We start from the raw sequence: 11,086 nt of genomic DNA, 5'->3' as shown, positions 1-11,086 counted from the left end.
GTTCCCTTTAGGGATATAAAGTCTTATGGCTTCCTTCAGATCTTTGTTTAGCTTTCAGTGCAGCAGCTCTACCTTTTAGGTCCACCCTCACTGCTTTAAAAAACCCAGCTGTAGCTGCTTGCATACTAAATAATGTACACAGTTATCTGCTACTGTAGCCGACAAATACCCTGACAGAAATTATTCTTTAAAGCAGCTGTAATTAATATTTTTACTTTATCAGGGTCCTATGACTCCTAGCTTGTGTAAATGGCGTTTCATGGTGATTAACCCACAGAAATTTTAAACCGTCAGTTCCCTTCAGCACTATAGAGTCTTTGACATTCTTCAGATCTTTGTTTAGCTGTCTGTTTTGCAGCTTTGCTGTCTGAGTTTAACCTCACTGCTTTCAAAAAGCTTTAAATGCCGACTGTAGCCACCTGCATACCAAATAAAAAAAGTTATCAACTAGTGAAGCTGCTAAAGCATTCAGCATCTACAGTGGCAGATATTTCCCCCCGAGATGGTGGAGACTAAAACACGGCTAGAAGGAGAGGAATTATTATTGGACTTGCAGTCATCTAGTGGCCAGACACATGTTGCTCTGTAACATCTGGATGTGTCAACAGGTCGTGTTGGTGCATGTTCAGCATTGGAGGTTTCTACTTAATTTATATACCGATGACCGATCACAGCTTGTTCCCACAGAAATCAAGTGGATGAACATTGAGTTATTGCAGATTTTAAGAATCACTACACACTCAATCTGAACAACTTTACCTTTGTATATTTAAATATGCATATCTGTGCCCACATAAATAAACTGCACACAGATATATAAATTCCTCCGGCTGTGTTACACCAGTCTTTTCCAGCGGCTGCAGCTGCACTGCTCATCCTCCTGCTGCGATGGATGAATCCCCTTCATCTTCCTCTGCTGTTATTCTCAGTAGTTCTTTTTTACAACCCATTGTTTTCAAAGCTCCAGTTATTTTCTTTGAAAATAAACGCCTTGCCGTCCTCAGCCGCTGTGGACAAAGAGCTGCAATACTGACGCACTGTGCTATTTTGGAGGGAGAGAAAGAGAGAGAGACAGAGAGAGAGAGCGATCTTGATTACTCATCATGCTTATCTAATTCTGTTTTTTCTTTTTTGCTCCATTCATCTGGAGATTATCTTATCTGAAGAGAGAAGAAACTCAATCAAACAGATGATGAAATTAACATGGCTTGCAAACATTTAACAGTGTGCTGTTTAAGTGGCATTCAAATCCCAATGTATGGATTTGAGGGAGCAAAGATATCCTGCCTGTGCTTGCCTCAGCAGAAGGAAGTTTTGCACAACTGTTGAGGTGAAGTCACTTTAACTGAGACAGTGACAGAGTGCGGATGATAGGAGAGGCAAAGGACGAGGAGGAAAAGAAATTGGTGTGGAGAGAGGTAGAGAAAAGTGAAAAATGCTCCCCTTGGCAGTGGCTCTGTCTCCTTGACTCAGAGAGCTGTCTACTCCCTTGTGTGTATATGTTAGAAACCCCACCTCCCCCAAGTGCTTCTCTCCACCCCTCCCCTTCTCTCTCAGTCTCTGGCCGAGGAATCCCAGGCAGCGTTTAATTGCAGAGTGCAAAGGCTTTAGTTGGTCTAATGAGCTCAGCACCGGAGCTGGGACTCTTTCACGCGCTTCTCTCAGAGACAGAGATCCATGGAGTCCTTTAACGGAGGAGCCTCACAAAGCTGCAGGATTTCAGGTGGTGGGTGAAGAAGAAATTCTCAAATTCAGGTACAGCCGACGAAGTGAGAGAATATACCAGAGGCAAGAGACGGAGTAAGAGGTGGAGAAAGAGAAGAGAGCGGGAGAGGGGAGGGGAGGAAACGGGAAATACACTGCCAGAGTGAGAGAGAGAGAGAGAGAGAGAGAGAGAGAGAGAGAGAGAGAGAGGGGGACTGAAAGCCTGCAGCAGCAAATGAGACAGAACAACGAGGCGGGAGAGGTAGAACGAGAGACAGAGAGAGAGGGAGGGAGGTGGAGAGGGGCCCCGTGCAGGAGAGAGGGCTACAGGGTGAGGAAGAAGGAGTAAGAAAAAGTTACGAGAAGTAGGAGAAAGAGGGTATAGGGAAAGTACCTACGCAAAGATTACTAACTACAGAAGTGAAGACGAAAGGAAACAACAGGCAGGAAGGAAGGGGAGGGAGTCTTGGGTAGAGAGTTAAAAAAAAAGAGCTGGTGAAAAGTTTTCTTGTGGGAAGACGCAGATGAGGAAAACAGAGCGAGTGAATGACTGGGCTGGAGAGAGCTGGGAGGGGAGGAAACCAGTTGTTTTCTAAGTCGTTTTCGACGCAAGTCTTTGGACTTCTTCGGACATGTACACAGAAGGCGCACAAGCAACGGGACACCAACGATTTCTTCAGCACAGCAACAATCCTGCCCCATGCCCCTGCCAGCACTGCATCCACTATGAGCCGTACGGCCATCACGGTGGACTGGGATATCAACCAGCATCACCCAGACAGACAGACCACCCATCGCTGGACTTCAGGAGAGACACCCGGGCTCCTCGGGTTAAAGATGTAGGAGGTAGAGCTTTCGTGGTGGACAGAGTTGAGAAAAGTGGTCATCACAGCCCACAGAGGAGGTCTGTGTTTGCAGGGCAGGGCCCTTATAGCCAGTCAGATGACTTGAGCCAAGTCTTCCCCTGGGAGTTGAACGCTGCCCAGTGGAACTACCCACTGGAGCCTGGGGTGAGACACTATTCATCTGTCAGAGAACAGTGTGGCTGTGTGGTGCGCAGCAACAGCAGGGCACACCCCTTTAACGCTGGGATACCACATCCTCTCCCTCATCTTCAGGTCAAAGGTCAGGGGTACAGACACAGGAGGACTGTCAGGTACGTCTCTGTGGATGAGGAGGAAAGCGATGGATGCAACTTTGAGAACCATCATTTGGACCTATACAATCCCCAACTGGGCCATTTGCACATGCCAAATGGCCACTGTAGACCGAGGCCTGTGTTCACCGAGGGAGGGGAGGAAGGAGATAGCCATCAGGACCCAGGGAGACTGAAGGGTGGATCAGAGGAGGGTTTGAATGGATGTGGTGGCTTTTTCCCCACTGAGGTCCCACAAAAGAATTTGAACCAAAGCAGACGGAAGGGGTCCTACATCCCTCCTTCCGACATCCCCAGTCCAGAAACCTCAAAATCACCATCCGGAAACAACCACCAGCTCCAGGGTTTGGAGGTGACAAAGCAAAAGAGACGGCAGGATTTGGTGAGGGATCAAATTCGACAAGTGGTGACAGATCTGGAGGATGTGTTGGGGGGTTTGAAGCAAGTTCACGTCGAGATGAAAGAGGTAGGAGGGTCTATTATTATAACTGTATAATCCTTACGTGTACATCAGGTGTCTAATATAGAAAAACCTGCATCTGGTGCAGATGACCCAGTCTTTCATCAATTCTCTCCTGGAAACTGTGACATTTAAAAGGATTAACACAAAGCTCAGATGCTGACATAACAATCCACTGTGCAGAACAGATTGACACAGGTCGTGTATCTCTGAGTGCACGTTCATGAAGAGCATGTCATTATATGTGTCCTTGTGTATACGTGTGTATGTGTATGTGTGTGTGTGTGCATGCTGACTGCATTGTTTGCAACTCAGTCATCATCTCCTACCGAAGCAGTGATTGAGAACGATTTGCTCTGACCTTTTGAAAAACGCTGCCGAAATTGGCAGCGTTCCGGGCAGCACATTAAAAAGCCTGGCTTGAGACTGTTACTAAATTATGCCCTGCTCTTACAGTATCCATTTTGCATGCAGCTGTAAAATGGCATTGATTCACAGCTGACTGCGTTGGTGCAAGGTCTGGCATTTTGCTGTTACAAATAAAAACCGCCATAATAGTGAACTGAGACAGTTGTAAACAAAAGAGATCCAGAGACAAAAAAGAGCTTTGATTTGACTAATTGGTTAAATTGTCTCAATCTGTTGTAGTTAGAAATAGAGTTTGGCAGCGGAGGAAGAAGCTTTCAGATCCATTACTTCAGTACAAATACCAAAATGTAAAAACAAATTCCTGCATTCAAAAGCCCACAAAAGTCTCCAAACTAAAGTGTTATGGCCTCGAAGAGCTACAGCTATCAACAGCATGTGCTAATACTGATGTATGTAGCATGTGACTGGTATTAAGGTGGAGCAATAGGTTAGGAAGAAATAAAAAAATGTAGATTTTTTTACGTTTTTAAAGTTTTCACACGAAACATGAAGTGTAAACCATTATTCAGTCCCTTGTAGAAGCACTTTTAGCGGCAGTAACTTGAAGTGATTGTGTTCTGTGTGACTTTTCAGTCTCACTTGTTGTTGTGGAGGAATTTTGGCAAAATCTACAATGTTGCTTCAAGTCATTGAGGTTTGCGGGCATTTGTTTATGCACAGCTCTCTTAAAATACCACTTCAGCATTTTGACACAGCAGGTTGAGGTCTGGACTCTGGGCCATTGCAACACCTTGATTCTTTACTTTTTTAGCCATCCTGCTGTAGATTTGCAGCTGTGCAGTGGGGATCATCGTCATGTTGTATGACCCAGTTTCGGTCAAGCTTTATCTGTCTGACAGATGTCCTCATATTTGGCTCTAAAGTACTTTGGGATACAGAGGAGTTCGTGGTTGACTTGATGGTAAAAGGTGCCCAGGTCCTGTGGCTGTAAAACAAGTCCAACTCATCACCTCCCCACCATCGTGCTTGACGTGAGGTTGTGTTGATATGCTGTGTTTGGTTTTCTCCAACTGTGGTGCTGTGAATTATGACGTCTCAACTTTGGTGTCATCTGCCCAGAGGTGTGGAGTCTTGAACTTAAACCATGCTGAAAAGCGAAGTCTTTCTCCTAAACTCTTCCACAGAAGCCATATTGGTTCAGTCTTAGAGCAATTGTACCTTCATGAAGTTTAATAATAATAATAATGGATTGGATTTATATAGCGCTTTTCAAGGCACCCAAAGCGCTTTACAATGCCACTATTCATTCACTCTCACATTCACACACTGGTGGAGGCAAGCTACGGTTGTAGCCACAGCTGCCCTGGGGCAGACTGACAGAAGCGAGGCTGCCATATCGCGCCATCGGCCCCTCTGGCCAACACCAGTAGGCAATAGGGTAAAGTGTCTTGCCCAAGGACACAACGACCAGGACAGAGAGCCTGGGGATCGAACCGGCAACCTTCCGGTTACAGATGCGCTTCCCAACCCCCCTGAGCCACGGTCGCCCCAATATTAATATTATATTCAACATGCTAACTGAGATCTGTAGGTGTAGAGATTGGGTTGTTTTAAACTTCTCTGAGCATTACACAGTTTGACCTTGTTCAGATGTCCACTCCTGGGATGATTGTGGCATTTCGTTGACACATGAATGCTACAGACCAGCAAACTGCAGCAGAAAGTCGAATAAAAATGCAAGTACACAAACAAAGTACTGTAACTGAAACTCCACTGCAGTTTGTTCATATGTATTTCTCTCTATTTTCATTCAGGTGGTTGAGCAGATTGATCGTCTCACAGCGAATATCGACCTCAGTGAGGAGCCGCCCTGCATCGCTCAGGGGTCATCCAATAACTTTCACGACTCAACACATTCAGGAGACCTCAGGGTCACCATGCTGCCCAATCACAAGCCAGCTTCAGTTCAGGCATCACAGCACGTCGATGAAGACCGCGTCATCCTCAGATCTAACTCTCCTTCTCCTGTCCACATGGCGTCGGTAGTGAAGACCAGCCACTTCACCCCGCCCAATCTAATTAAGGACCACGAAAAGCCAGGTTTGAACGGCCACCCGCCTCACCTGTACCCCTCGAAAGACTCCAACCACACAGGCCAAGCTCGTCCCGAACCCCACCCGCAGACCCTAGACCCTAAGGTCATCATAGGGAACAGCACCTCCAATCTAAGAACTCAAAAGCCTCCGCCTTACCCCCAAAACGGCCGCTGTGGGAAGGGCCCATACCCACCTCCCAAGCCTGTGAGGACCCCTGCCTACCCTAGTAGAGGTCGCCAGAGCACCAGCATGGTGTGAAGGAGGGGGGTGGTGTCCTCCAGTGCCATGGGGGCCTGAAACATGAGACCCTGCTGTAGTGACTGGAGGTCAAAGAGGGACCAGGCAGGGGAACAATTAATGGTACGTTTAGAGGAACTTTTTTTTCCTCCCTGTCTCTCTCTCGCTCTTCTTTTACAATGTTGATGTTTCTGTCCGGGCTCACTGCTGATTACGTTGGCTCTGTTTACTGGCAGCGCAGGGTTTAAAGGCAGTAAATGAATTGCAGCGTTCCTCCCTTTTTACAAAAAAGGATGTATGTGTTTGATATATGTGTTTTTGTGTGCGCGCGCGAGTGCGCGGTGTCTGTGTGTGGGCGGCAGCGAAGGGATTGTTATGCGTCTGCTTTTGTTGATGTCACATGATTTCCCAGTCTTCACTACACTGCAAAACGTGTCTGTCTTGGCAAGTGAAATGAGAAATTAGAGTTCATTCTTGAGTCTGGTTACACATGTGGTTGCAATTAGTCAACAGGGTGAGAAAATTTCATTCGCTGAAGTAAAATTCTTCTTTTACGAGTAGATTTGAGAAATTTCTGATCTTGCGAAATGCAATTAGCTGTTGATTATTACTCATTGCTGTTATTTTGGCTTAAAAAAGCACTTTAATATATTGAATGTGACGGCCTTAAATCTTGAGACTTTTTTTTGCAGTGTACCTTAGTCATAACTTCGAGGGAACTTGAACTTGGCAGGAGCTCAGCCGTTACTGGCAAAAGAAGACCCCACAGCCGCCTGACTGCAACCATGTGACAAAAAAAAGGTCGTCATTAGATTTACAGGAAGATCATAGCTCTGCCTCAGAGCTGGCATAATTTACTGTTATGGGCTGATGAGGTGGGACTGAGCCTTTCTTCTCATGCCACAGACAGATGTATCATCACAGAGCCAGACTTAATAACAAGGTGACTCTGTGAAAAAGTCCCTGTAGCAGAGGCAGAAAATTAGACAGCAGATATAGAGTTAAGCACTGGTTTTAAGAGTCCACCTTTGCAGATGCTGAAGACACGTGCGTGTTTCTGTACTTCCCTCTTGTGCAGAGTATGCGTAACTACAATCTATTTTTCTGGCTTCGAGTCGGGCAAGCACAGTCTGGTTTTAATCATAAACCCCCACCACCCCACCCCCCGGCCATGTGCCAAAACAAAATGAGGCAAACTTTGGATTTATTTGTGATGTCCATATAAACAGAAGCACTCCACATCCACTGCTGCAGGAAGAGGCGCACATCCAAGGCTGCAGCTTCAGGTCGAATCTGACAGGCAGATGAAAAGGGTCGGCAAGGCGTGCGCCTTTGAACATTCTTTCAGTTGAATGAGATGAGGGTGTAAGTGTAACATAGCTCGTCCGCTCAACACTGTCCTTTCACAGTTTTTCAAAGCATCGTTGCTGTTGACATTTTAAAGGTCTGAGTCATTTGAATTAGTCATCTAGAGCAGGTTCAGTGTCAAAATGACAAGCATAAGACATTCTGTGCCTCCATAAGTTTTTCCTTGACTCCTTTTATTTATCGCTAAAAGATTTTCAATTAGCTTCCTTTAACGTGATCAGTTCCTATGACGTGCATGACTAACACTAAATACCTCATTTACTGCGCAAAAATTAAAGGTAAGACATTTACAGGAGGAATGTTTAAGGCTCAAAGTTGATCACTGGATTTTTTTGTAAAAGTGCCGGCAAGAAAAAATTACATCCTGGCCAGTGGGGACAGTTGCCTGGTTGTATCTTTGCGAGGACTCATAGGTGAATGTGTTATATACAGCATTATGTCTAACTTCAATTAGGGTTTACGCTTTGTTTTTTTTATTATTAATGATGTTTATTTATTAATATTTAACAAGAATGATACGTATTGATGTATTTTATTGATATCACTATTAGCTAGTTTGTCATTTATGAGAAAACCGGTTGAACTGGCTTTAAACAAACCAGAGGTCATTCAAACAGATAATGAGTGATACAGTTGTACATTTACAAATAGTGGTTTCAACTGTGGTAATTCATTATGAATAAGCTGCTCCCTTACTTGTAAGAGGTCACTACAGCAGGTTGAGCTGCATATTTGATCACTGCCTTTAAAGCAACTTCATGGCACAATTGTGTCATAAATTATTTTGTTATAGTCCAACTACTGCTGTATTTTATAGTCTCAGGTTTAAGAGTGCTCATGTTTTATATTTAGCAACACTTTTAAATTCATAACATGGAGAAAGTTGACAAGTTATTAAACCTTTTTTTTAATCTCACAGAGAAGAGTGAAGGGCAGAAAGTTTGATCATCTTAAACTTAAACAAACTGAATGAAAAAGATGAGTTGTATAAAAAGTCCCTCTCCTATCATCGGTTTGTAGGTGCTTTTTGCCAGTACTTTTCCATTTTTAAATATATTTATTTATTTATTATTAATTAACTATTTATTTATTTTTGTCTTTAATTTTATTTTTAAGCACTTTGATCAGCACATGCTTTTTTCTTTTAAAAGTACCATATAAATAAAGTTGGCTTGGCTTAGCTTGGCTATGATGCATTTTAGGAATTGAGACATCCTTCAGCACGGCGCACTGAGATTGATTGTCATAGGCGGGAATATGGAGGAGAGGAGGAGGCACAAATTAGTGAAATGAGAAAAGCCAAAGGCTAAGCACACACCAGGGAGAAGGGCAAAAAAGCACAGGTGAACTCAATCAGCGGGAAGAAAACAAAGGCCCAAATTTATCACAGGCGTTTCTTTTCTTACTCATCATTGCATCTTGTATTAAAAAGTGAGGTGGGCCCACTGGAGAATCAAAGAGAGCAGCATTATCATGAAATATGATGTTTATTTACAAGGCCCTGCTGCAAAGACGGATTGCTTCCCTCTGCTCTTTGATTGAACTGAAACACAGTACTTACAGTGTCTGGTCATTAGCCGTACCTCTGATTCACCCTGAATTTTTAAAAACTGCTGCCTATAAGTGGGAGAAGGTTAAAAAAATTGCATAATGGGTTGTTTTTTGGTGTGTCTGTCTCAAGTTTTGTGTGTGCTTTTTGTCCACGGTTGAAAGAGAGCTCTTGATCTCAGTGAGACTTCCTTCCTTCCTAAAGGATTTAACCATTAAGAACTTGTAGAGCCACATTAGGTAACTTTCAAAATAAAACTGGGAGGAACAGAAAGGAATAAAGTCATGCAGACCAACAAGAAGGCAAAGGGAAAGTTTGGCATAAAAACCAAACAGAAATAAAAGGGTAAAGCTAGTAAAACAAAGCATCCGTGGCTGGCTTCTTTGACAATGAGATTGTGCCTATTTGTTGTTACAGTTTACTGAGGTTGGACTGTAGATTTTCTTTCCCAGTTTACATTTAAAAAAGGATGGAAATTTAAAAATGAGTATAGTCTGTGCAGGAAGTAAATAGATCTGATTAAGTCCTGAAACACTTTTTCTATTAAAAGTTTAACTTTAAAAATGTGCACCTCATGTTCTGTGTGTTTAGTGTATGCTGTTTGTATTTTATCCTTTCACTGCTGCCTTGGTTACAAATAAAAAAAGGGAGTCAGATCAGGAGCATCCTTTATAAACTCGACCGTGACCACTTCCAAAAAAAAAAACACTCCATGGCAGAAATATCGTTCCTCTGAAAGCCAGAAACCTACCGCGGCTTTCTCTGAAACAGACACAAAACTCTTCTCACAAGTTTGATAAAAGCCATGTTTGAGGTGCTTCTTTACAAGTCAGCAACATGACTCACAAGGACACACACACACGACACTACACACACTGCCTCACTGTCAGTACAGCACAGACTTACGCTCTGTTTCCATGGCTCCACCAATGAGTAATGCGGCACAAAAAGCCTTGAGAAGAAGCATAGTTAATATGAATGTACTGTGTTTCACCGGGAAGGGCAGGCGGCACCAAGCCTGAGCTCACTGAGGTGCTGAGTTCTGCATTTAAATAATTTTTTCCCCTCTTCTCTGATGTGATGTTTCCAGCAGGAGCTGATGCCACTGAGACGAGCTGTCAGCTGGTGGAAACAGAGCACGGCCTGAAGGTGGGGTTATTTCCAAAGGGAAAGCTCCCCCGAGAGTCGACCTGTGACTGCACGTCACGTGAGCGCACAAGTGTGGAGGAGAGGCAGTCGAACTGTTTGAGAATTTAAATGTGTGAGAAAGTAATGACAAGGATAAACTGCAAACTTATTCTCAACAACCATCAACCTGAAACATAAAGGTAGCTTTTCATGACAGTATTTATTTCTACTATTTTTATATTGAAAAAGATTATCTATTTTCAGGCAGCTTATACTAGTCTGGATACTACCTGTACTATATTAAGATTTATATCATATAAACTATGGTGAAGATATTTTCCATATCAACTATTTCTCTCTGTAACATGGCTTTTAAAGTACAAGAGGAAAGAAAGTGAGGATAGAGGAAGCTAAAATTAAATGGCAATACTTTTGATTTTCCTGCACCTTCCTCATGCAAATAAATCCAACATCTTAATCATCTGATTCTTGATAAGTTTCACTGACTGCTGAATGTCCCACTAAATATTAAATATGAAATAAAAGAAATGACACCAGCATTTTATTACCCCTGCCTCTGAGAAATGATTTATACACTCGCTGAGCCTGACTGAAGTGAGAGGAGCTGTTGTAGGAATACTTCTGGGCCTGATCTGGAGATGGCAGTGTGTGATCTCTCATGGCCTTATTCTGTCAGCGCGCTTGAGGCTGTATCCATGGCCAGCAATGCCAGCGTCTGTGTCTCTGTTTTTCAAATCTTGTCTGAGAATTTCACCACTCTCCTCTTGCAAGCGCCTGCTGCTATCCAAGCGCTTGTTGCTTCCTCTGAGAGCCACTACAATCCAGCTCCCTTACAAAATATCCCAGTTTCTTGGCCTCTTTCCGTGCCCGTATCGCTGATGGAAAGCTACAGTGACAGATGGAGCATGCAAACTGTTAACTGTCCTGGGTGTTTTGTCACTCACTGTCTGCAGCCTGAATCGGTGTAAGTAATTGTGCTGTGTGACTGGGAGGCAAGG

The 11,086-nt window shown here is 43.7% G+C and overlaps 1 protein-coding gene across 2 annotated transcripts; it reads left to right on the top strand.

Annotated features, from left to right (window-relative positions):
- The first annotated feature begins 2,173 nt into the window (after positions 1–2,173).
- LOC146613184 (uncharacterized) lies at positions 2,174–10,266 on the top strand. Of its 2 annotated transcripts, XR_014907063.1 has the most exons (3): positions 2,174–3,326; positions 5,504–6,145; positions 10,030–10,266. XR_014907063.1 is itself a non-coding variant. In XM_085378429.1 (2 exons), the coding sequence occupies exons 1-2, from the start codon at positions 2,337–2,339 to the stop codon at positions 6,041–6,043; spliced, it is 1,530 nt and encodes a 509-aa protein (XP_085234555.1). In that variant the 5' UTR covers positions 2,174–2,336; the 3' UTR covers positions 6,044–6,183. The 2 variants fall into 2 exon arrangements, 1 of the variants encoding a protein (XP_085234555.1); XM_085378429.1 differs by lacking the exon at positions 10,030–10,266 and having other exon boundaries at positions 5,504–6,183.
- The last annotated feature ends 820 nt before the right edge of the window (positions 10,267–11,086 follow it).

This window comes from Diplotaxodon limnothrissa, linkage group LG18 (assembly GCF_057381915.1).
Source record: "Diplotaxodon limnothrissa isolate DT_005_m linkage group LG18, D_limnothrissa_male_GT1.1, whole genome shotgun sequence".
Taxonomy (NCBI): Eukaryota; Metazoa; Chordata; class Actinopteri; order Cichliformes; family Cichlidae; genus Diplotaxodon; species Diplotaxodon limnothrissa.
Note: the sequence above shows the minus strand (reverse complement) of the source record. Positions and strands in the feature narration are given on the sequence as shown.